Source organism: Hylobates moloch, unplaced genomic scaffold, assembly GCF_009828535.3.
Source record: "Hylobates moloch isolate HMO894 unplaced genomic scaffold, HMol_V3 SCAFFOLD_14, whole genome shotgun sequence".
NCBI lineage: Eukaryota > Metazoa > Chordata > Mammalia > Primates > Hylobatidae > Hylobates > Hylobates moloch.
The window spans coordinates 1,126,983-1,151,691 of NW_026652289.1; the positions used below are offsets into that span (position 1 = coordinate 1,126,983).

Consider the following 24,709-nt stretch of genomic DNA (forward strand, 5'->3'; position numbering starts at 1 on the left):
TCTGGCTCCCAGGCACAGGCAACAGGGAGACAGAATTTAAAATCAACAGTGAGGCCAGTCTGGCCATCTAAGCCGATGACAGCTGAAACCTGGGAGATGCTTCCTGAATTTGTTACAAGAGACCCTGGCCCCCCAGAATGCCTTCTGATCACCCAGCATGCTTTGTCCCTTTTCGTTTTTCCTTCTTAACTTTTAATTAAAATAAAAATGAAAACCAACAGAAATCCTGCAAGAGAAGCACAGTGAACACCCAGAGCCTGTACCCAGAGCCACCATCCGGGCCTCGGCATCTCCCCACCTGCCTCACACACACACACACACTACACATAATACACACACATCACACACATGTACATTACACATGCACATCACACACACACAATACACACTACACATACAACACACAACGTGCACCGCACACCACACGTACACTACACGCAACACACATACCACACACACACCACACACAATACACACTACACATACAACACACAACGTGCACTGCACACCACACGTACACTACACGCAACACACACACCACACACAATACACACGCCATTCTGCACACATCACACTATGCACACACCACACACCCACACATGCATGCACCATACACACTACACACACATCACGTAAACACACGTCACAAACATGCATACCACACACCACACATCAAACACCTGCCACATATTTCACACAAACACGTGCCACATATTACACACACATGACCATATACAACACACACTACACACACCATAGATCACACACATACCTCACCATCACACAAATACGCATGTTACACACCACACACACCCCACATCCAGAAAAGAGCTTTACCTCCTAACGAAGTCACCGTGGTCTGCTCCTCGATTCCTTCACTTCTGGAATCTTCCGTGCTGCTGCCTCCAGCCAAGGGTGGAGTGGTGACCGGGGGTGGCGTGGGGAGCCTGGGTTTTAGGGCCGCGCCCTAGAGGAGGAGAGGGAAGGTGGCCTGTTATTCAGCCGGCAGATGCCCGGGGGAGACTTGCTTGGTTTGTGAAATGAAATACTTAAGATTGCAAGAAAGATAAAGAAAAATCCTCTGAAACAGGAGGGCGCTCCAGGGCTGCGTGCAAGGGGCTTCCTTCTGTGGGCCGCAGGGGTGTGGCCGCCTGTGGGCTCCCCGGCTCCCCAGGACCCAGGACTGCGCCTGCCATCACCACAGAGGACTCCTGGCGCCCGACAGGCCATGCTGGGAAGCTGACGTGAACCTGCAGAGGGTCCCCACAGGGAACACGTCCCCACACCCGTCTCTAACGGAAAGCGCCTCAGTCCTGGGGCCTCCCCACTCCCCGCCCCTCCTGTGTTTCCTCAGGTGGCCCCAGCTGGGGAAAGCCTTCCGCAAGCTCCCTGCACTGCCTTCTCCTCCTAGTCATCAGACTCACACACCCGTTCATTCCCTGGTGGCCACCCACGAGCTAACAGAGGGATGGGGCGAACGGAAGGCCAAGGTTGCCTCAAAGACCAAGGAATGTGCAGGGCAGGACCTCGTTTTAAAGGAACATCCTCTCACCAGAGACACGCGGCGGCCAGGCAGGGCCTAGCGTCTGCCCAGCCCAGCATCCCGCATCCCTGTTCCCAGCCATGAATATGTCTTCATGGCATAGAGGGGGCTCTTGGAGCCACACCTGCGTGTGCACCCCACTGCTGGGAGGGGCTCTCCCGGGACCCTGCAGGCGGGGCTGGGCCCCGTCCGGCTACTCACCATCTCCTCCCTGAGAAGCTCCCGGGCGTCCCCAAGCCCGCTGCCAAAGTCTCCGGATGCCTGAGGAGTTTGAAAAGGGAAAGGCTGGAGAGATGGCAGCCAGGCCAGGCCCCGAGCCCAGCAGGCCTGGGAAGCAAAGGAGGCTGCTCTTGCCTCCTCCCGGCCCCCTGTCGCCTCGTCCAGCCCTCTCTGGTGCTCTCGGAGGGGCCGTTGGGGTGGGCACACTGGCCTTCCCTGCCCAGGCACCATCTGAGCTTCAGTAAGTCATGTCCAATCGGGTCGAGGACAGTGACGCTTCTGAACCTGCCTCGGCCGGTGGTCAGACATGTGGAGGTGGGAGGGGGAATGCGCTCCTCTCTTCCGGCCGGAGCCCTGCCCTGGAGGAGGCTGCACCACAGATGCTGCCCGCACAGGTTTCCCCAGCGCAGGGCCCGCTGGGCCCAGGCCTGGGCCGAACACGTGCCAAGGCGGCGGTACGTTTTAAACTTCATGAAAACCCAGAGGAGAAACATCCTCAGGGACCACTACTGACCCCTGAGGGCAAGACAGGCCAGGGGAGGGGTGCGGCGCCTCGGCGACCCCCAGCACCCAGCAAGCTGTACCAGGGCACAGCCTTGTCATGGCCGCCATGTGAACAATCTGGCATCTTCTGACATGTTCCAGGCAAAAACAATGGACTTATCGGGCAAAATATAGAAAAAACATGAAAGTAACATGGATGTGCACATGCTGCCCACAGTCCAGCCACGGTGTCTCCTGCCCACGCCACCCAGGAGCAAGGCTGTGGGTCCATGTCCACATGGGGCACGTTGTGATCTGGGCCCCTGAGTGAGAATTCCCTCCTATTCCTCACGCCTGGGGCTGGCGGAGTCTCCCCTTGGGTACCACGTGATTCCACACACCCCAACAACACACACGCTACACAACACACAGACACAGAGACACACGCACCATGCAGACATGCAGACACAACACACAAGACAGAGACACACACCACGCAGAAACACACACAAAAACACATAAACATGCACACATCCACACACAACACACAAGATAGACACACCAGAGACACACCACATAGAGACACACCACAGAGACACACTACACACAAACACACAGAGACACACCACAGACACACACGACACACAAGACAGACACACCACACAGACACACACAACACACACACACAACACACAAGACACACCACACATACACACACAACACACAAGACACAGACACACCACACAGACACAGACACACACACACACTGTGCTGAGCTGCCTCACATCCTCTGTCTCACCAGCTGCCATGGAGGTGGTTTCTGGTGTTCATATTATGCTTTGTATTTGTTTTTACGGGAAAGTTCAGGGCAAGGAAGGGCTCTGAGGTGCTACAGGAGAGCATAGAAATGGTATTGCAGCTTCCCAGTGCCCCACGTGGTGTATTTTGGGACTTTTCCTGTCATAGCCCTTGGCCCTGAACTCCGCGTGCCAGGGATTGAGGGGAGACCCCTCCCGGGCCCCAGATGTCACTCACCCCATCTGAGTCATCGCCTTCCTCGTCCAGGCAGTGCATGGGGCTCACCTGGGGGTCCCCGCGCACCTTCAGCTCAGCGATCATCCCCTAAATGCAGACAGGGAAAGGGGTCACCAGCAGTCCTGAGGCGGCAGCGGCAACCCCGGCGCTGCCTGAGCTCCAGATTTTGGGGGGCCCACAGAGGGCAGGAGAGTCTCAGAGAGGAAGGGGTCTCGGGCAGCCTCCCTGGGGGTGCGGTATGCCTCATGGTAGGAAGACGTGGTGCGACCCAGGGGCATCCTGGGTGCTGTCGTGTGGAAAGCACCTGGCTGGGCGGAAGCTGCTTCCTCAGACTCGGCTCATCTGAGGCGGCTGATGGGCTGCGGGTTTAGAACCACAGCGGGTGTGGCTCGATCCAAGGCCTGGGAGACAGGGGCAGATTCGAGGGGCTGCAGGTCAAGTCCCCCAACCCCAAGTCCTAGGAGCTTTACACAGGCACCAGGCGGCCTCATCTCCCGACTCGGACCAACCAAGGCAGCACCACGGCTTTGCTTTCTTTGAACTTCACCTTTTCATAAAAAACAAAACCCAGAAGCCAAGGACAGAAACGCTGCAGATATGGGGGAGTTTCCTGGATCTCTGTGCCCATTCCGTCCGGAGCCGATCTCTCACTCACCCACCCACCCACCACTCCCTCCGGTATCCTCAGTCCTGGGCTGAGTGCCAGGGTGCCTGCCCCTGCCCTCTGGGGCCCTGGCGCTGCTGGCAGTGCCTCGTGAGACGCAGGCCAGGGACGCTGGGCAGGGACACAGGAGGGCGCAACGTCCTAAGCCTCAAGCGAGCAGCTCGCCCCGGGGGAGAGGACACTGGGAAGGGCTTTGGCAGGAAAAGGGGCTGCCAGGTGGGGGCCGCACACAGTACCGGGGCTCCACTGGCCGCACTGCGGGTTCTGCATCCTGGCCTAGATTTCAGAGCCAAGCGAGGCCAGCTGGAGCCTGGGGCTCCCCACACCGGCTGGGCCCCCAAGGCCCAGGCAGGTGGCTCAGGAGTGGGGCCTGAGCCTGCAGGATGGGGTGTGAGTGCTGAGTGTGTGGGCACATGTGCGTGAGAGCATGCATCTGCATGGACACGTGTGCAAACATGAAATCATGTATGCACGTGTGTTTGGGCTCATGCATGGGGGGGTGTGGACCCCATGGGCCCCCTGGGTGTGCACAGGTTTCCCAGAGAACGCACCAGCAGCTCTCAGCGTCACAGAGCGCACTGGCGGCTCTCAGTGTCAGGGAGCACACCGGTGGCTCTCAGCGTCACGGAGCGCACCGGTGGTTCTCAGCGTCACACTGCAGGGGAGGGCATTGCCCACAGTGCCCCCGGGTCGGCCAGGAGCAGCACCGTGGGCTCCAGGGTCCACCGTCCACCAGGACCTACAGCGTGGGGGCGGGGCAGCAGCCTAGCAGCTGAACCTTCACATTCAAGAGCCCCCAGGTCAGGCCCAGGGAGGAGCTGGGGTTGAATTCTAGAGAACTGTGCTTTGGCCGGGCGCGGTGGCTCACGCCTGTAATCCCAGCACTTTGGGAGGCCGAGATGGGTGGATCACGAGGTCAGGAGATTGAGACCACGGTGAAACCCCATCTCTACTAATAATACAAAAAATTAGCCAGGTGTGGTGGCGGGCGCCTGCAGTCCCAGCTACTTGGGAGGCTGAGGCAGGAGAATGGCGTGAACCCACGGAGGCAGAGCTTGTAGTCAGCCGAGATCGCGCCACTACACTACAGCCTGGGCGACAGAGCGAGACTCCATCTCAAAAACAAACAAACAAACAAAAAACTGCACTTCTCCAATGGGGCAGCCCGGGCAGGGGGTGCATCTTGGGTGGTCTTGGTGTCGGGGAGGGACTGGGCATTCCTGACACCCGATCCCCACACAGACATGCACTGTCCAGAGAGGCCCGTGAGGCCCTGACACCCCGACAGGTGGCTACAGCACTCTCCTGAGGGTGCCCCCGAGGGGCCGATGCCTCCTGCATGGGGCTACAGGGTGCCTGGGTCGGGGGCGGCTACAGAGGGCAGAGAAGCTCTGAGCCCGTGGCAGCCACTGGCTCCAGGGGTGGGGCAGGAGGCACTAGTGCAAAAGCCACAGGCCCATTGCAAATATTTAAAGGACTTAGGACTGAAAGTTATGAAATCTGGAGACACCCTAAACAGAGATCACAGGAATTCCGTGAGGGAAGAGCATGTAAAATGCTTCCTGACACGCTGCAGCCTCAGCGCCCTGGAAATCAGGACACAGCTGGAAATGACATTCAAGGCAACAGCAGCAGCTGGGGGGTGCATGATTTCCCGGGAGACGGCCACCGACAAACCCGACTCAAGAAAGTGAACCTGAAAAGACCAACAATGCCCAAGGACTCTTACGACGAGGAACACAATGCTCCGGAGGGCTCTGTTGGACCCAGCTGCGGCCGGGGGTCCCAGGCACCATCTGTGGCAGCGCCGGGGCCGATGCAGCCTTGTGGAGAGGCTGAGGAGGAAGCCTCGGTTTCCTCCCTGCTCCCAAAGCTCTGTGCTTGCTCCTGCCAAAAATTATGAGTCACACAACTTGAATGTTTCTTTCCCAAGTATCTCAATTCAGAAGTCTGAGAAAATCTTGTGCTGAACAATTCTGTCTTCTTCTCTACCACACAAGCATGCTTCTCCTCTTCCCAGCTGGAATCTCATCTAAGACCCAAAGAGAAAGTTCCTGACACCTGAGGCCTGCAGGGACCTGACAAAGACATCAACCAACACAGCCCTCAGCACACGGCCTGCAGTGCGCCACCCACACCCAGGAGCACACGGCCTGCAGCGCGCCACCCACGCCCAGAAGCACACGGCCTGCAGCACGCCACCCACGCCCAGGAGCACGAGACCCATAGCACGCCACCCACACCCAGGAGCACACGGCCCACAGTGAGCCACGCAGACCCAGCAGCACACAGCCTGCAGCACACCACCCAGGCCCAGCAGGGTCCCAGCCCAGGGCCAGACCCAGGGCCCTCTAGCTCCCTCCTGTTCCAGCTCTGACCTTCCAAGGTTTTACTGGGCTGTTGTAAGTCATAGTGTCTTCTCCAGGCCAGATTTAACCACATAAACACATCAAATCCCAGCCGGGTACAGTGGCTCATGCCTGTAATCCCAGCATTTTTTTTTTTTTTTCTCCTTGAGACGGAGTCTCGCTCTGTCGCCCAGGCTGGAGTGCAGTGGCGCAATCTCGGCTCACTGCAAGCTCCGCCTCCCAGGTTCACGCCATTCTCCTGCCTCAGCCTCTCCGAGTAGCTGGGACTACAGGCGCCCGCCACCACGCCCAGCTAATTTTTTGTATTTTTAGTAGAGACGGGGTTTCACCGTGGTCTCGATCTCCTGACCTCGTGATCCGCCCGCCTCGGCCTCCCAAAGTGCTGGGATTACAAGCGTGAGCCGCCGCGCCCGGCCAATCCCAGCATTTTGAGAGGCTGAGGCGGGTGGATCACCTGAGGTCGGGAGTTCGAGACCAGCCTGACCAATATGGTGAAACCCCATCTCTACTAAAAATACAAAAATTAGCCAGGCATGGTGGCACGTGCCTGTAATCCCAGCTACCTGGGAGGCTGAGGCAGGAGAATCGCATGAACCTGGGAGGTAGAGGTTGCAGTGAGCCAAGATCACCCCATTGCACTCCAGCCTGGGCAACAGAGCGAGACTCCATCTAAAAAAAAAGAAAAACACAAAAAAACCCACATATCCAATCCCAGTGGTCCAAAAAAAAGAAAGACAAGGTAAAAAGGCAAATGACAAGGTAGAAATAAAATCTGCAGCATGCAAAACCAAAGAGCAGTTTGTTTTATATATAAGGAGTTTGTATAAATCACTGAGAGTTGGGCCCATCGAAAACCACAAAGAACATAAACCGGTCAGTCACAAAGGAAGAAATACAAACAGACAATAAACAAGTGACAAACTGAAAGTCTGTCTTCACTAACAGTCCAAGAAACGCAAAATTAAACACCCAGACCCCCTTTTCCTACACATGGGACTTCGCTGATGAGGAGGCCCTCACCGCAGGGCGGCAGCCTGGCTCTCCTTAGCGCCATTGGGGCACAGCTGTGCACCCACGTACCGAGCTCTCGGCACTTAGCCGCTTTTCCTAACAGTGTTAAAGATGTACGGCACTTGTGGGCAACTTTATTCCACCAAGAAATGGCTGGGGATTCACACAACAAGTTGCCTCTCACTGGAGGGATGACTCTGACTTCTTTCCCGGTAATCGTGTTTGTGACCAAGAGGAAAACAAAGAGGACCAGTTTGGTGTCAATGTCCTAGCAGCTCCTGAGCTCTGAGGGTTAAAAGTTCCTGCCAAAGGTGAAAGGTCAGCTTTCAGAACCCCCGGACACCAGGACTTAGAACAACTTCAAACAAACAGCCCTTGTCTGGGCAATAATTAACCTTCTGTCCCCTGTGGCCTGCCAGGGGGGGGCGTCCCAGCTGCAGGCCGGCTTGAATGTTAGAATTCAGGGACTTGTGAGACAGTGCCAGCTGAGGTCACCTACGTGGCTGTTCCCAGCCAAAGGTTGCCAGAAATGCAGGGGCTTCGGACACAGACCCCACATGGGTTTAGGGACCTGTCTGCTCCCCCAACCCCAAGAAATGAAGGTCCACTGGAGGGACTTCCCGGAGACTCAGGTGGAGACGGCCACGTGCGTTCACCGCTGGGGGACTCCCACCACGTGCTCCGAAGTGGAGTCTCACAGGCCTGGGGTTGCTGTACTCTTTGTTAAAGGTGCTGACCTGCAGGGCCGCCCTGAGCCCCTGGTCCCAGCGGGTGTGCAGCTACCACAAGAGAACCCTGCTGGGATCAACACCCTGCTGCCACCAGCTTTGGATCATTCATCGTTTTTAACAAGGACCCCAACTTTCATTCTGCATGGGGCCACGAGGCGTGTGGCTGGGCCTGGACTCGGTCCCCACTCACCCGACCGGCCAGTCAGAGGCCAGGAGCCCCACTTCACCATGGGGCTTGGCACAGGCCTGGGGGTGTCTTTGGGTCACGGGGTCACGGCTGGAGTGGATGTCTAGTTACAAAGTCGTTCAAAGGGGGCCCTCCTGGGCTGGGCCTCGGGGTCTCAGAGAAACCATGGAAGCCCAGGGCGACCCTTCCTGGGGGCGCAGGAGCCAGAGAGCCAAGAAAGTGAATGCCACCCCAGCCAGGCCGGCCAAGAACCCGGGAGGCCTGCGCCAGAGGCCAGGGCTGACCACAGCTGGGATGGGGGCTCTCCTCTTCCAGCCACAGCTCCACCCCTGTCCCAGTGGCCACCCCCACCCTACCCCACCCCGGCTGCTCCAGTCCCCCAGCGATGGCACAGTGGGGGTTACCTGGAACTTGTCAGGGTCCGCTCCTCCCGCCTGAGCCACGAAGAGCCCGGCGCCAGGCTCCAGCTCCAGGCCCCGTGAGGACCGAGCAAGCGGCATTCTCTGGAACTCCTCACAGTCCACGTAGAGGGCCACATAGCCACCCTCCACGCTGAGTGCTAAGTGTGTCCACTGGCCGATGAAGGCGGGGAGCCGGAAGCTGGCGGCTGTGTGGGTCTGGCCCGCACCTGGTTCCGTGTAGAGCAGGGAGATGTCCTGGTGCCCGTCCTGCACTCCAGAGAGCTTCACGCCCAGCAAGACCACGGCCTGCGCCGAGTCCGTGATGGCAAACAGCACCCCCGGGCCCTCTGTGGCTGGCCGGATGTGGAACAGCAGTGAGAAGTCGCGGAAGAAGAGGCTGGGGAAGTGGTACCGGGCCACTTGGCCACTGTTGGCATCTGGCCCAAAGACGTAGGCCAGCCCGACGTCGGGGTCATCCGTCTGGGAGACCTGCTGGGGCGGGGGGTCCCCAAGGAGCTGCAGCAGCCCCACCTCCTCGCTGACGCGCTCTGCAAAAAGAAAGACAGCCGGTGAGGTGGCTGTGCAGGATGGAACCAGGGGCCACCGACACGGCCTGGAGAGGCAGCCAGGCAGGGGCAGAAAGGGGAAACTGAGTCTGGGAGGGCCCTCCACGCACCTGGCAGCCTGCCCTGATCCCCTGGGCTCAGCCACCCATCGGCCACCCAATGGCCACCCTGGTTCACTCATTCCCAAACGGGCGTGCTCCATGCGGAAACCTGTCTGCAGGGGACATGGTGTCCACAGGCCCCGTTCCGTGCTTTGAGCAGGGATGGGCAGAGCCAGTGGGGACAAGGGGCCAGGGACTGGCCGACACTCGCCCTGGAGCAAGGAGCCGTGAGGGGCTGGGGCTGGCAGACTTCCCGCTCAGCCCTGTGCCCCGCCCGCCCACTCTGACCCTGCTGGAGCACCCCAGCCTGGCCTCCACTGTGAAGCCACTGCTCCACCGCAGGGGAGGGAGGCAGGCTGACTCCACACCCCAATGTTCTTCGAAGCCTTGGCTACGGGGCCTCACCCAGAGCGGCTGCCTCAGCTGAGGCTCTGCGTGGCATCTGAGGACACGGTGCGGGATTTCCCCCAGCGCTGTCAGGGGCGCCGGCTCACCCGCTGGGCCAGGTGCCTCATGTGGCAAGGACAAGCTGTGTCTCCCCACCCTCCATGCTGATTCCCCTTGGGGCCACAATCACCCCTTGGAGGGGCTGCATGCCTGACATACCTGCCAACATGCCACAGTCTCCCCACCAGCCCCGCTGCTCCGTGCAGATGCCCCATAGCGCCGGGTGACTCACTCTTCTCATTCCTGCCCAGGCGGAGCTTGACCTCACTTCACCTCAGCAGCCCAGGGTCAGAAGGAGCCCTGCCCATCCCTCTCCCAGGGGACCCAAGCCAGGACGCAGCCCCGGTGCCCGGAGTTCTCACACCTTGTTTACTGCCCACGGGAGGAGGGCAGCACCCACTGAAGGGCAGACCCTGCTCAGAGTGACTTCCCAGCACACCTGCCGTGCCCGGCAGAGCCTGGGCTTTGCAGCCATAGTCTGGGCCAGGGACTTGCCCCAAGGCCCTAGTCCGGAGACCCTGAGACCCCGGACAGGCTGGATATGGTCGGCTTCCAAGAGCGTAACGGTTACTCTGGGACGCTTGTGCGGCGGGCCGACTCCTGGTTGGGTGCTCCTGTAGGAAGGGGCTGCTGAAGCCTAGGCGTCCTGAGGAAGGCGGGGGCGAGCGCCTGTGACGTGTGCATGTACCTGTGGGGTGGGGAGCTGATGGCCCTGTGGCCGGGCTAGGCTGACCTGGGACAGGACACGAGGGAAGAAGTGCTCAGCCTGGACATCACGAGGGAAGCAGCGCCTCCAAAGAGCTCACAGAACCAACGGAAACAAGTGTGCAGACTCCCCCGGCCCCTGGCACACGCCGTGGGCACCTCCAGCGCCATCGCTGCCCCACAAGGCCCTGACTCCAGCACGAGGCGGTGTGGCGGCCTGGACTCCCTGTGGGCCCCACCCTCATGCCAACTGGAAGCAGGGCTGGGCGCAGAGTGGACAATGGGCTCTGTGGACAACAGCCTGGCCCGGTGCCTGCACCCCGAGGCTAGGGGCAGAGGGCTCCCAACGGGCTGAGCCTGGGCTCTGGGGACCAGCGGTCACGTCCCCCTCAGACAGAGGCCACCATCCATCCAGATGGCAGCTGTTACAATGATCCTTTTTCTTATAAGAAGTGCCCTGGCCCCACATGTCCATGCTGGGGCTGTGCTAAGATCAGGAAACAGGACTCTCGGCCTGGGGGCCAGAGGCCCTGGCAGCCGCCCAGCTGCTCCGGAGTTCACCTTGGAGAAACCTCCCGCCACCCTTCCTAGAACATTCTGTCATTGATTGGGAAAGCAAGATGCGGCAGCTGCCACCTTCCTGGGCTGGAAGGCACCAGGACGCTACGCCGGCGGCCCCAGGGACCCCTATGACAGCAAAGCCCTTTCCAAAGCTGTCCTGTCTCCTCTCCACGAAGCTCCTGGGGGCTCCCTTCAGAAGTCAGCTTCCAAACGCCCAGCCCTAAGATGCTGGATGGGCAGAGAATGGCGCAGCCTCTACTCCCCGAGGTACGGGCCCAGCTGTCTCAGATGTCCTGGAATCAAACAGCAAATGCCTGAACCCCATTTCGAGAGCTCAGCCTTCCCGGGTGTGAGAGCTCAGCCTTCCTGGGTGCGGTAGGACGGCCCCCTCCTGCTGGGCCACCTCCTTTTGGATCAAGGCGCTTGCTTCTTTAAAGACCATTTCCCCTTCAGGAATCAGGCCAGCCAGAAGTGTGGATGGTTCTGGAGGCCTGTGTGTGTTAACAGAGGCCCCTTTAAATATGCCCAGGACAAACAGCACAGCCAGCATCCTCCCAACAGGAGAGCAGTGGGGACCTCTGGCTGGGACTCTCCGCTGTTCTCACCCCAGTGTGGAACGTCCCCGCCCCTCCCCTTGGGTCCCTTATCTTAGGGGGTCAGGGACGCCCATCCCTTCTGCAGCGGCAGCCTCTGAGCCAAAGCGCCCTCTCCCAGAAGCCGGACTTTCCAGGACCCTCACTCCCAGCCTCACCCTGACACGGCCTGACTGGGGGTCTCCTGTGAGTCCCATCCTCGGCTTTGTCTGACACCTCCCAGGACAAGCCCCTCCCTTCTCCCCAAACTGGGCTCTCCACCAAGAGGGGGGTTCACCCACAGGGGAGTGGGCTCCAGCTGGGCCAGTCCTCGAGGGCCATCCCCATTGTCCTGCAGCCCTCACGGCCACCGTGGCCCCGAAGAAAAGGGCAGACCCCTCAGAGACCCTCAGACACGTGCACTCCACGGACACCCGCCTGTGCTCAGCACCAGGTGCTCCAGCCACTCCCCAGAACCAGCCCAGCCTGACTCCTCGGGGCACAGGGCCTGGAGTCTCTGCTGCCCTTTGAAGGGCTCCTGAGGACAAGATCCAAGGCTGCCTGGCCAGCCCCCCGTCCTCCCGCACAGCCCCCCCAGTCCTGCAGAGCCAGGGCTGCTCCTGCCCCCATGGGGTAAGCCGAGTCGGGGGGGCCAAGCCCAGCCAGGTGGGTTTCATGTTGCTCAGGCAAATGTCCAATTCAGCACTCGGAGGCCCAAGAGCTTCCGAGACACAGGGTTTGATGCAAAGTGGAAATCAAAGCAATCCCATGGGCGCCCTAAGAGAAAACGGCTGAGACGGGACGTTTCCCTCAGGCCAGGGAAGCCAGCACAGTCTGTCCTTCAGCTCCACCTGGGCCTGTTCAGAAATCCACGCACGCAGCAGCTGTGGGGCCCACGAGGGCCAAGGGCAGGTGGGCTGTAGCATCCCCAGAGCATGGCCTCAGAGCCCAAAAACCCACAGCATCCACATCACGGTAGCTGAGACCTCGGGGTGCAGCCACAAAAGCTGCCCTGTGACTCCCAGGACCAAGTGCCCTGGAGCTCTGTGTGGCACACGCACGGCTGCCCAGGTCCACGCCAGCAAGTGGAGGCCGCGTCAGTGGTTCTGTGACAGCTTTCAGGGACCCTGGGAACCGCCCTTTCCAGCACACACGTGCAGGGCTCTCGTTAAACAGAGGTCACAACCGATCCAGAAGAGGCAGAAGGACAAAAGCCAGAAGTTCCGATCAGTGACCACAGTGACACGAGAGAGCAGGGGAGGTGCCGGCGAGCCGGCGGTCTCGGCGCCCGGGGCACAGGACACACAGACCACACTGGTGGGCCCAAGACAAACAAGTGGATGAAAAACAGTGGCAGCAAGAAAATCCCGGCTCCACCTTGTCAAAAACCTTAGCTAAAATAACACCAAAGGCTAATGGAAAACCAGCAGGTCAATGGCTGTGAAAGTGAGCACCGCAACACTAACGTGGGCCAAACAGACCCGAACACGAGCCAGAGCCATTTGGTGGACAGAGGGGACGACGCGCTCTGACAGCCCTGTGGGGTCTACCGAGCCGGTAACCGCTGTGCACCTACAGGCGAGGGAGTCGCTCCCAGTGACAGACCCTAAGGCTCCTCTCTCAGCCCACTTTCCTGGGAAAAGAGAAAATAACCACCTCAGTAAGACTCACACAGAGCTTCCGGAACCTGATCCAGAGCTTGAAGAGCGCACCACCATCATCACTCCATCACACCATAGCACTTACACAGTGAATTCCCCTGGGGACATCAACGCACCACCATCATCGCTCCATCACACCGTAGCACTGACGTAGCGAATTCCCCCGGGGACATCAACGCACCACCATCATTGCTCCATCACACCGTAACACTGACGTAGTGAATTCCCCCGGAGACATCAACGCACCACCATCATCGCTCCATCACACCGTAACACTGACGTAGTGAATTCCCCCGGGGACATCAACGCACCACTATCATCGCTCCATCACACTGCGGCACTGATGCAGTGAAGTGCCCGGGGGGTTTCAATGCACCACCATCATCGCTCCATCACACCATAGCACTTACACAGTGAATTCCCCTGGGGGGTTTCAATGCGCCACCATCATCACTCCATCACACCGTAGCACTTACACAGTGAAGTGCCCAGGGGACATCTTGGCATCAAAGAAAAACGGCCTCAGAACAAACACCTCCACCAACTCCCAAGGCTGCAGAGCCCCACAGAAGGGCTAAAAACAACCTAAGAAACGGGCCCCTGTCCCCAGGTGGAGACTTCCTGTTGACACTCAGACATATTTACAGCATCCAATCTCTCCACCATCAGCGCTGACCCAAAACCCATGCCAGGCCCACACGGGGCAGCTCAGCTGGTGTCCGATAAACAAAGGCGAGGCTGCACGATGAGCCCGACAGTCGGGGCTGAGCAGGTGTCTGCAGGGCCATCTGTTATACAGAGAAGCAGAAATACCTGCGAGGGCTTCAGTCAAGAGGGGCTGAGGAAAAGACCAGAACCACATGAAGAGCCAGGGCATCTCCCTGGAGTTATGGAGACTCCTGAGATGCAGGATAAAGGAAAGAGGAACTTTCAGACACAGGGCAATCCCATTTATGCAAAGTAAGACTCCCATGCTTATGTACACATGTGCAGTCGTGCACATGGACAAACTGTGGTGGGCAGAGCCATGGCCCCAAGGACGTCCACGGCACAACAGCTGGAACCCACAAGCGTAATTTTACGTGGCAAGGGGATGCTGCAGCTGGGACTCGGGCTGTGGACCTGGAGATGGGAGATGATCCACATCCAACCACACAAAGCCTTAAAATTGAAGGACAAAAGATGGCACCATGAGGACTTGTCCAACACTGCTGGCTTTGAAGGGGGAAGAAGGGGCTTTGAGTGAAGGGAAGTGGCAGCCTCTAGAAGCTGGAAAAGTCAAGAAAACAGATTCTCCTCCAGAGCCCCAGAGGGACCCAGCCCTGACAACACCTTGGTTTCAGCCCAGTGAACTGGTTTCAGACCCTGACCTCCAGAACTGAAAGGTAAGACAGCTGTGCTGGTTTAAGCCACTGAATTTGCGGCAATTTCTTACAGTCACCAATAGGAAGCTACATACCTATATGCAAACTGGTGCAAACCCATGGGGGGGATGGACACGGTGCCCCCATCTGACCCCTGCAGGTGGCCATGGTGAGTGGGACTCAGGAGCTCTGTTCCGCCCTCTCATGTGCGGCTGGAGTCTTGCCGAGGGGCTGCCTTATCTAAGAGGGTCTTGTGGCCCCAGGGTGAGCTGCTGACTTCTGGGACAGACTCCAGCCCACCAGGAAGACCTCATCCCCCAAATCCCATCCCGGGAAGAGGAAGAGATGAAAACGGGAGGCTTTGGAGCTTCCACCGAGGGACTACGGGATCCACCTCTGCCCCAGTGCCCGGGCACTGTGCCACTCCCGAGGGCTGGGCAACCTGGAAATGTGGTCACTCTGCCCCCACAGGTGTCTATCTCTTCCTGAGAGCTACAGGCTTCCATCACGGTTTGGCTCCAGCCCAGTTCTCAGAGCTCCAGCCTCTGAGCTCTGGACTCAGCCATGCTGCCCATAGGGAGTTTCTCCCTGCACTTGGCGTAGCTGGGTGGCATCTAGGCTAGACCCCTGCACATGATAGAGCAATGATGATGCCTCAAGACTTGATTTCTTTTCTTTTTTATTTAGATGGAGTTTCGATCTTGTTGCCCAGGCTGGAGTAACAGTGGCGCGATCTCAGCTCACCACAACCTCCACCTCCTGGGTTCAAGCAATTCTCCTGCCTCAGCCTCCCGAGTAGCTGGGATTACAGGCATGCACCACCACACCCAGCTAATTTTGTATTTTTAGTAGAGATGGGGTTTCTCCATGTTGGTCAGGCTGGTCTCGAACTACCGACCTCAGGCAATCTGCACGCCTCGGCATCCCAAAGTACTGGGATTACAGACGTGAGCCACTGCCCCCGGCCAAGACTTGATTTCTTGACAGAAAGAAATGTGTTCGAAAATGATTCTGGAGTACTCCAGGAAATGGCAGATGGAAAACGCCCACCTAATTAACAAGTACACGGGCAGAATTTGTCTTAGAACTCTTTTGGAACTCTGGAGTCTACCGAAAGCTTGCAATGTCCAGAGGAAGGCTTGGACAGTAACGGGTGGTTAATTTAGCTAAGCCCCAGCTCTTGGCACAATAGCAGCCACACATCCATCCCCCACCCCCATTCCCATAGCAGGTGCCATGCACGAGTTCCTGGAGCAGCAGCCACACAGCTTGTGGGAAAACAGGATGGCAAAAAGGACCCTGTCCTGCAGACATCGAGAACCTGTGCTCTGATCAGGTTGCTTGGGATCATAGAGGTGCAGACAGGGAGGTGGGGCCATTGTTTTACTCTTCCTCTGTTGTTGTAAGCTCCCCCTTCCAGCTGAAGTGACTTCAAGGGAATTTAGAGGGCTGGCACTGTTTTTTCTCCCTCATTTTTATCTTATTCCTCCTTTGGGAGCCAAACATGAAAGAACAGGACATTGAAAAACAGCAGCATGTAAGAGGAAAATTAGAAAGTGGCTGCACACACCCAGGGAAAGGGACAGGCTCGGAAAAGACCCGAGAAGACGTGAAGTTCACACCTCAGGGAGATTTCTGGCACAGACACAAAACATTTTTTAAAAAGTAACAACAACAACAAAAAGTGAACACTGGTGAAGGGTGAAACTGACTTCCAGAGCTACATTACTGAGTTCAAATGTTCACTTTTTAACACAAAATCACAAGGCGCACAATGCGATAAGTATAGCACATTCAAAGGAGAAAAATAAATCAACAGAAGCTGTCTCTGCAAAAGACCTGATGGCAGATCTACTAGACAAAGACTTTAAAATGACTGTCTTAAAGATACTCAAAGAACTAAAGGAAGGTGTGGAGAAAGTCAAGAAAGTGATGTATGAAAAAAATGGAAATATCAATATAAAAACCTTGAAAGAAACCAGAAAGAAATTATAGAACTGAAAAGTACAACAGCTGAAATTGAAAACATCACTAGAGAAATCTGAAGGTGATTTGAGCAGACAGAATAATAAATCGATGAGCTTGAAGATAAGATAATGGAAATTTTCAAAGACAAAAGATGAATGAAAGGTGAAAAGAGCCTAAGGGGTTTGTGGCCACCATCAAGAGACAAGGAAGCATGCATGCTGTGGAAGCTGCAACCAGAAGAGAAAAAGAAAGGTGCAGAGAGAATATCTGAAGAAATAATGGCTGAAAACTTCTCAGATTTGTTGGGAGACATGAATATGAATAGTTAAGAAGCTCAGAGAACTCCAAGTAAGATGAATTCAAAGAGACTCACACCAAGTTACATTATGATCAAACTTTCAAAAACAGAGAGAGAATCTTGAAAGCAGCAAGAGAAAAGCAACTGATCACATCCAAGGGCTTCTTAATAAGATTATCAGCAGATTTCTCACAGAAACTTTGGAAGCCAAAAGGCAGTGGACCAATATATTCAATGTACTAAAAGAAAAAAAAACTGTTCACCAAGAGTCCTATATCCAGTAAAACTGTCCTTCAAAAGTGAGGGAGAAATTGGCATTCCCAGATAAACAAAAGCTAAGGGAGTTAATTGCCACTAGACCTGCCCTGCAGGAAATGGTCCAGGGAGTCCAGCAGGTGAAATGAAAGGACACTAGTCAATAACAGTAAGTCACATGAAGAAACGAAGATCTCAATAAAGGTAAATACACAGGCAATTATAAAAGCTGGCACTGCAACAACGGTTTGTAACTGCACTTTTTATGAATGAACCTGGAGGATATTAAACTAAAGGAAATAAGGCAGGCATAGAAGCAAATACTGCATGATCTCACTTATATGTGGGATCTAAAGAGGTCACATTCATAGGAGCAGAGTAGAATGGTGGTTGTCAGGGGCTGAGGTCTAGGAAGGACAAATATGTGTGCGTGCCACAGATGTGGCCAGCAAGAAGGGAGCCTCGAGGGGGGCCCAGCAGCCTGGCTCCAGAGTGCTCTTCAGCATTGCAGCAGATGCAGGACAAACAAGGGCCCTGCAGGGAGGCACCAGGAGACCAGCAGGCATCCACCCTAATGATGCAGGCCATCTGATGAGGGGTAGGGACTGGTGCTGGGATGGACAGGGCCCATGCACAGAATGGGGTGCAATGGGGCACAGCTGCCACCCCACTCCGTGCATAGGCAACGGGGGCTTCCTTGACTTACTGTTGCTGAGTAGTGTCCTTTCATTTCACCTGTTGGACTACTGGACCATTTCCTGCAGGGAAGGTCTAGTGAAAACCCCCTCAGCTTTTGTTTATCTGGGAATGCTAACAGGGCACAGCCGAGGCCAGCCCACAGGGAAGAGGAAATGTGACTGTTGGTCAAAGGGTACAAAGTTTCAGTTATGCAGGAAAAGTTCTAGAGGTCTAATGTACACATGGTGATTACCGCTAGAATACTATGTCGCATACGGCACTTCAAACTTGAGTAGATCTTAAGTGTTCTCACCACACTCACAACGGTAACTGGTTGAAGTGATAGATGTCCACTAGCTTGACTTTAGATACATACAAAAACCCAAATATATGTAAGGACCTGCAGGGAGCCCCGTTTGGAGTGCTGTGCTTTTCATTCTGTCTGTGCCTGGTTCAGAATCACACAACATCTTGTACCCACAGACAACTGCACCCAATGCACTGGGCCCTTGACACTTGGTAGGAGTTAAATGCTGAGTCACTCTTGGTGCATCTAAGAGGCACGGAGAATTTACGAGAAGCTTAGCCAGCATTATCGAAAAAAACATTTGTACGTTGCCAAGTGGTGAGAGATAAGCATGAGCTATTTCCCACGGAGTGGTCTTCTCCCTTCTTAAACCAAAGTTACATGGAAACGTCAAACAAATCAAAGCATTTTAAGGAAAAGGGACATTTTCTCAAGTTCTGTGTTTGACTAAAGGAGCAAGAGGTAAGCACCATGTAAGGACACCTGTGTGCCAGTGACTGGCCCACGGGGTAGGGAGCAGCGACGAAGGAGCAGCCCCTCGGGGCCATCATGGTGACGTGACCTTCGCGTGCCCTCCCGTGGCCTCCCACTGGCCTCCAAATGTCCAGTGATGGGGGTGGAGGCAGAGGAAGCCCCAGCCCAGGGGCCTGTGCACCACTTGCCAAGATCACGGGACTCGCACATTTGAGATGAGCGACTTGGCCGGTGTGTGTGTGGACCTGCCTCCCAAGCACCCCGGTGGCAGCTGTGCCCGGTTGCACCCCACTCTGTGCATAGGCACCGTCCATCCCGGCACTGGTCCCTGTCCCTCATCAGATGGCCTGCACCATGAGGGTGGACGCCTGCTGGTCTCCTGGTGCTCGCCAGCTGGGAGCTGCTTGTCCTGCATCTGCTGCGATGCTGAAGAGCGCTCTGGGGCCAGGCTGCTGGGCCCTCCTCGAGGCTCCGTTCTTCCTACCACACTTGCGGCACGCACACGTGTCTGTCCTTCCTAGGCCTGTTTCTCACCTGTAAACGGGAACAATACGCACCTCCCAGGTCAGAGGATGCTTGCCTGTAGGACTCCTTGGAAGCATCACCTGCCTCTGCTACAGTCCCAGGGGTCAGGGTTTGCAAGAGCTCAGGAGGGGCGTAGAGAGCAAAGTCCAGAGGGCTAGGCATCCATGGCTGTCGTGGGGTGACACTCCCACAGCCCTTGTGACCTGAGCTCCATGTGTCACTCACAGAGTCCCACTGAGACAGCCCAGGGGGCTTCCTGGAGGCAGTGTCCTGGGCAGCCCAAGCCCAAGACTCGCTCACTCACTCTTGGCAGCTGCAGCAGGGGAGCCTCCCTACCCCACTCTGGCCCTCCCCTGTGAGGGGGCCTCACTCCCTTCTTCGTGGGCCTGAGGGACAAACGTACAACACAGCAAAACCCTCCACAGGGTCCCTGCCTGTGTGCTGAGCACAGGGTGCACACTCCCTTTGAGTGCCCCCCACGCCCCAGCATGGCCGCACTGTCCCCCACGCTCTCGAGGTGGGCCGGGGGAGTGGACACACAGGGCAGTGCCCAGGACGAGGTGGAGGGGGTGCTGGAGATGGAGCGGGGCAGGAGGCAGCAGGACCCCTCCAGCTCCCCAATCCTCAGGGGCACATACTCCCTGACCTCTGGAGACGCAGCCAGGGGCCTCTGTGGGCCTTGAGGGCTCTGTTCTGGTGCCAGGATCACAGCCCAGCACCCCCACTTTCGGGGCCTCATAGTCTACCCCGAGGGATCAGGCACCAACATGGGGAGCTGGGCTCCCCGTCCTCCTCCTGCCCCTCACCCAGGGCTGGGGGTGTCCAGCCCAACATGGGGGCCCGGCAGGAGTTGGGGCTAACCCAAGAGGAGCCTGGGCTGGGGAGGAGCTGAGAGGCCAGAAGAGGGGACAGGACCCTCCCGGCCAGGCCACACCTGGAAAAGGGCTCCCTGATAAAGCCTGGCCAGAGGCAACGCAGGCCAGGAACGCTGACGGAGTTCCCCAGGATCCCGCATGGGACACGGCCTCCCTCACACGGGGACACTACCAAGCCGTCCAGATGTTCAGTGAAAAGTCCCCATCAGGCTGCGCCAACAACCGGGCCAGCTGCAGTTACAGAAATTCCTCGCCCTCACAGCCCCACTCGGACCCCAGCCCCCAAGCCATGCAGCTGTGCCCCGACTCCCAGGAGACCGGCACCTTCCCTGAGGCTGAAGCTTGTTCACAGCACTCAGCTGATCCCAGACAGTCTCGGGCTGGCAGGGTTAGGGCAGGGTCAGGTGTGCAGGCCTGGTGTTTCCCCTCCCACAGGCCGCAGCCTTCCCAGCCCGCCGCTGTCCTGTCTGCCTCCATGGGCTTGCAGTGGAGGAGGACAAGGTAGGCTGTGCTCGAGCCTCCCGGGGCTCCAGGACACTGGACCCGGGTCCCTCTGGGCAGTGCGGCTCCTGCAGGGCTGCCCTACCCACATGCTTGGTGGGGAACAGTAGCCAGGTGGGGTGTGGCCCTGCAGGGGTTGCCTGCAAGGCAGCTGGTGCTTGCTTGGCATTTGGGTGTTCCAGGGACGGAGCATGAGCGGGACCCAGGAATCCGGCTGCTTGTGGCAGTGCCAGCTGCCCTGGGGGTGACATCTAAGCCCTGAGATGCCAACATCCGTGGGCACAGCCCCTGCCTCAGAGAGCTCCAGCCCTACGCTCCTGGGGTGCATCCATAAGGGCCCCCACTCCTGCACACACCAGGCCCCCCCAGTGCAGTTCCTGTGCCCCCTCAGGCTCAGCTAGGCCCCGCTGCAGCCCTCCCTCCCTTCCTGCCTGCCCCTCCATTCCAGCCCACGTGGGCTTTACTCCTGGGACCAGCTGTTGTCAGCACTTGTCCCTGCCTGCCTGTGGTCCCACGGCCACACCCCAGGCCCCACACAGGGTCTGCAGAGGCTCTGGGCTTTGCTGAGAGAAATGGTCACTGGCCTGAAACTCGAGGGGAATCACCAAGCTTGTCATCCCTCACGGAGCCTGGCGGGTGGGCGTCCACCAGAGTTTCCACTGCAGGTACCCCCACCTCCAGGTCCGGCACAGCCACTAACCCCCACCAACCCTGTCCCAAAGCCCAAGGAGCAAACAGCAAGGCTGCTTCCCCTGGGCACTATGGGGAGGACAGCAGGGGAGGACAGAGCACCTCACCCTGCGGGGACGGGGCCTCCGGGCCAAGGCTGCCAGGTGCACACAGCAGGCAGAATCTCAATGGGGCAGGCACAGCTCACGCGCCCTGTCTACCCCCGGACACAGAGGAGGGAGCTGCTGGCGTCCTTCCTGGGCTGCCCCTGCACCCAGGAGGTTAAAGACTCCCCCCTTCCCTCCTCTTCCTGCCCCCCAACTGCCCAGCCAGAAAACAAGGCCAGGCCACACGCTGATGGGGCAACGTCCCCTGTACCCAGGAGCGGCCCCCACTGTGGCAGGGAGGCTGTGTGCTTCAGGATGGGGAGGGGGACATGAAAGGCTCCCTCTCAGGACAGGCCCTGCAGACCTCCCTGGTCCCCACGCTGGGAGGGTCTCTGCACTGCCCACGAGGCAGCACCCTTGACCTGAGCACGCTGGGGCTCCCAGGAAGCGTGTCGAACCGTGCAGCTTCGTGACTGGGGCAAGGTCGATGCGGCCGCACCTGAGCGGGAATCTCGGCTCCCTGGGGTGAGTCACACCGCTGCCCCATGCCTCAGTTTCCCCTCTGTGACTCAGGGCATGGCAGGGTATCTCGGGACCGTGCTGAGGACTAAATGCGCTAAAATGCTCAGGGAGCCCCAGGCCCAGGTGGCACCTGGACACAGGCTGCGGTTCATCCAGCCCTCTTCCCGTCCAGATGCGGGCCTCTTCCCCGCATAGGAGGCCTCACTCCCAGCTCTCCCACCTCCCAAGGGCCACGGGCCCCTGAACGTAGACTCAGTGTGGGGAGAATCTGTACCAGGCTCACATCAGCCCCAACCACGCTTACCTGGCAAGGCAAAAAGGAAAGGGTGGGGAGATCGGGGCCGGCCAGTTACCTGCAGCCGGCCCAATGAACACACAGTACCCGTCCTCCTGGGTCGGGAGTGAGGCGCAGGCGACAGGCAGCTGGCCCCCGCCTAGGCGGCTCCAACACGCATCCCGCAGGGCCTCGCAGAACTGGCGGCAGGGTGGCGGGGCGGGCGGCGGGACGCTGCCGCATGGGGGGGCCAGCAGCAGGCAGAAGAACCAGGCGAGGAAGGGGTGGCAGTGCGTCCGCAGCAGGCCCCCCCACGCCCGCGCCCCGGCCTGCACCTGCTCGCCGCTCTCGTGGTGGAGGTGGTTGGGCAGCCAGAAGCGTGAGATGCCCAGGCGGCCGCAGACCGGCAGGGAGGGCGGCAGGGGCAGGCAGCGACCGGCAGGGGCCTTGGGGTCAGCCCCGAGCAGGGCAGAGTTATTAGCAAGACCCGGCCCCGCAGAGTTAGCCGCGTGGGAGACCCAAGCACCGCTGTCCCCGATTAAAGTGGTGACTGCGACCTGAGACAGTGCGCCCGGGAGCCCAGAGGAGAAGGCAGAGGGGGCCGCGTGCTCGCCCAGGGAGCCCGTCACCAGGGGGTGCAGAAGTGGCGTGCGCAGGCGGACGTCAGGGCGCTGGAGATGCTGGCTGGGAGCGGCTGCGGCAGGTGAGAGTCCTTGGCTGTCTGGGTCCTGCAGGCTTCCCCAGGGAGGGGCCCCGCCCAGCAAGGAGAGAGAAGCTCTACCTGAGGACGGTGGTGGCACTGAGGGCCCCGTGAGTGGTGCCCAGGGCCTGCCCAGGGAGGGAGGCGATGGGGTGGGTGCAGGCAGGGTGCCAGCCTCAGTCGTGTGGGCGCCCGGAGAGCTGGGAGTGCCACGGCTGGGCCAGAGAGTGGTCCCATTCTCCTGTGGGGTGCTGGAAGGCCCAGGGAGGGCAAGGGGGCCCACGGGAGTCTCAAGGACCAGCGTTTCCGCCCTGGCCAAGCTCTCAGTGGGGACAGTGTCATTCCACAGCTGGACGAAGCTCCGGATGCCTTGGGCCACGTTCAGGATCTTGGCTCCGACACCGGCAATGTTCTCCTCCGGCGTGTCCGGGCTCTCGGCAGAAGTGGGGGTATCCTGGCTGTCTTCCAGGAGCTCTGAGGGTGGCTCAGGGCTGCCACGGGCTGTTGCTGGCTCTGTGGAACCATTCCGGGGGGCCACGTGTGTGGTGGTGTCTGCTGTGGGCTGCACAGGCAGGGGCCCCTGGGGCTCAGGGATCATGGTAGCTGCGTGGCTGGTGTCCTTATTATTGAACCAAAGCCAGTTCAGGTTCAGCAGGTCGGCCCGGGCAGCCGCCAGGCAGCAGAAGAGCAGCAGCAGGATGCGGCAGCCGCGGGGGTCGGGAGCCATCGGGGCAGTGCGGCTGGAGCCACAGGCGGCAAGAGGGCCTCTGTGCCTGGAGGTGGGGCTAGCCAGGCTCACGCCCTCCTGCCCTCCCCTGTGCAGGCTTCCCAGCCTCTGGCTGGCTGTCTTCCACCCCCCACTCTTGCAGAAGGAAAGAATGCGCCAGCCTTGGAATCAAGGTGCCCAGCACCCGGGGGTTCCAGCACCCAAGGATTTATAACTTCTTTCCCACGGCCCTGCAGCAGCCCCAGGCTCCGTGAGGACGAGGGTGCTGTGTGCAGTGTCCGCAGGGTTCCCAACGTGCTCTGCTAGGCTCTGCCGGGGCAGGGCTGCTGAGTCTCTGGATCAGGGTTCCATTCCAGGATCCCATCCCAGAAGCACTGAGGCAGCGGCCCCCAGCCCCTGCTCCCCCTCTGACTGGAACGCCCAGAGACGCCTGGCCTGGAGCCATTGTGTTGCAGGAAACTTGGTACTGAAAAAATGCTCAGCTTGTTGCAGTGCCGATTCCACTGCTGCGATGGCTGCCCGAGTCGTTAAACATCCCGGGGAGGGGCTCGGGGGCTGGGACCCTCTCAGAGCCGCTGTGCCTCCCCTCGAAGCTGGGGCTTTTCCTGCCTTGGACTGTGTCCCTCTCAGCCCTTCCTGACCTTCTGCCCAGGAGACCCCGCAGAGATGGAGCCCGGAACCGGGGCAGCAATGCATCCTCCTTCCCGGCCTCAGTCTCCCCATCCACAAAGGGATCAGATTAGACTGGAACATTCCAGGCAGTGGGTAACCCACAGGGATGTGAGTGGCGTGTGAGTGGCTGCTGTGCACCCCCCCCCCCCCCCCGCCAGCTGCCCAGGCACAGCAGTGGGTGCTGAGTGTGCCTTATGCCCTCTGAGGACCTGTGTGCAGCCCGGCCATCGGCCCATTTCACAGATGAAGAAAACTAAGGCATGAGCCTGGTGACCCCACTCAAGATCACGGAGCCCATAAGAGGTGGAGCCAGATGGAATCCAGACAGTCTACACAGGCATACTCACTCACACACGTGCGCTCACATGCACACATGTGCTATCACACACATGTTCACGTGTACATCCTCACATATACACATCCACAGTTTTCACCCCACAATCCACCCATCCCCTCAGTGCTCCACACACCCACTCCCCCAGCTGGAGTCCCTTGTCACCCTGCCTCCTCCAGGCTGTGTGGCTGGGGTTGCAGACA

The 24,709-nt window shown here is 58.5% G+C and overlaps 1 protein-coding gene across 2 annotated transcripts in view; it reads right to left on the reverse strand.

Annotated features, from left to right (window-relative positions):
• Window positions 1-23,561, reverse strand: part of COL18A1 (collagen type XVIII alpha 1 chain) — a 55,713-nt gene extending 32,152 nt beyond the window's left edge. Inside the window, exons 1-5 of one of the 2 annotated variants that reach the window (XM_032174642.2) lie at window positions 22,153-23,561; window positions 8,647-9,191; window positions 3,281-3,367; window positions 1,745-1,804; window positions 838-967 (exon numbers count right to left, since the gene is read on the reverse strand). In XM_032174642.2, coding sequence (XP_032030533.1) covers window positions 838-967; window positions 1,745-1,804; window positions 3,281-3,367; window positions 8,647-9,191; window positions 22,153-23,500 — 2,170 coding nt within the window. In that variant the 5' untranslated portion in view covers window positions 23,501-23,561. The remainder of the gene's footprint in view (window positions 1-837; window positions 968-1,744; window positions 1,805-3,280; window positions 3,368-8,646; window positions 9,192-22,152) is intronic. The other variant, XM_032174643.2, reaches the window with a different exon arrangement.
• Window positions 23,562-24,709: the final 1,148 nt, after the last annotated feature.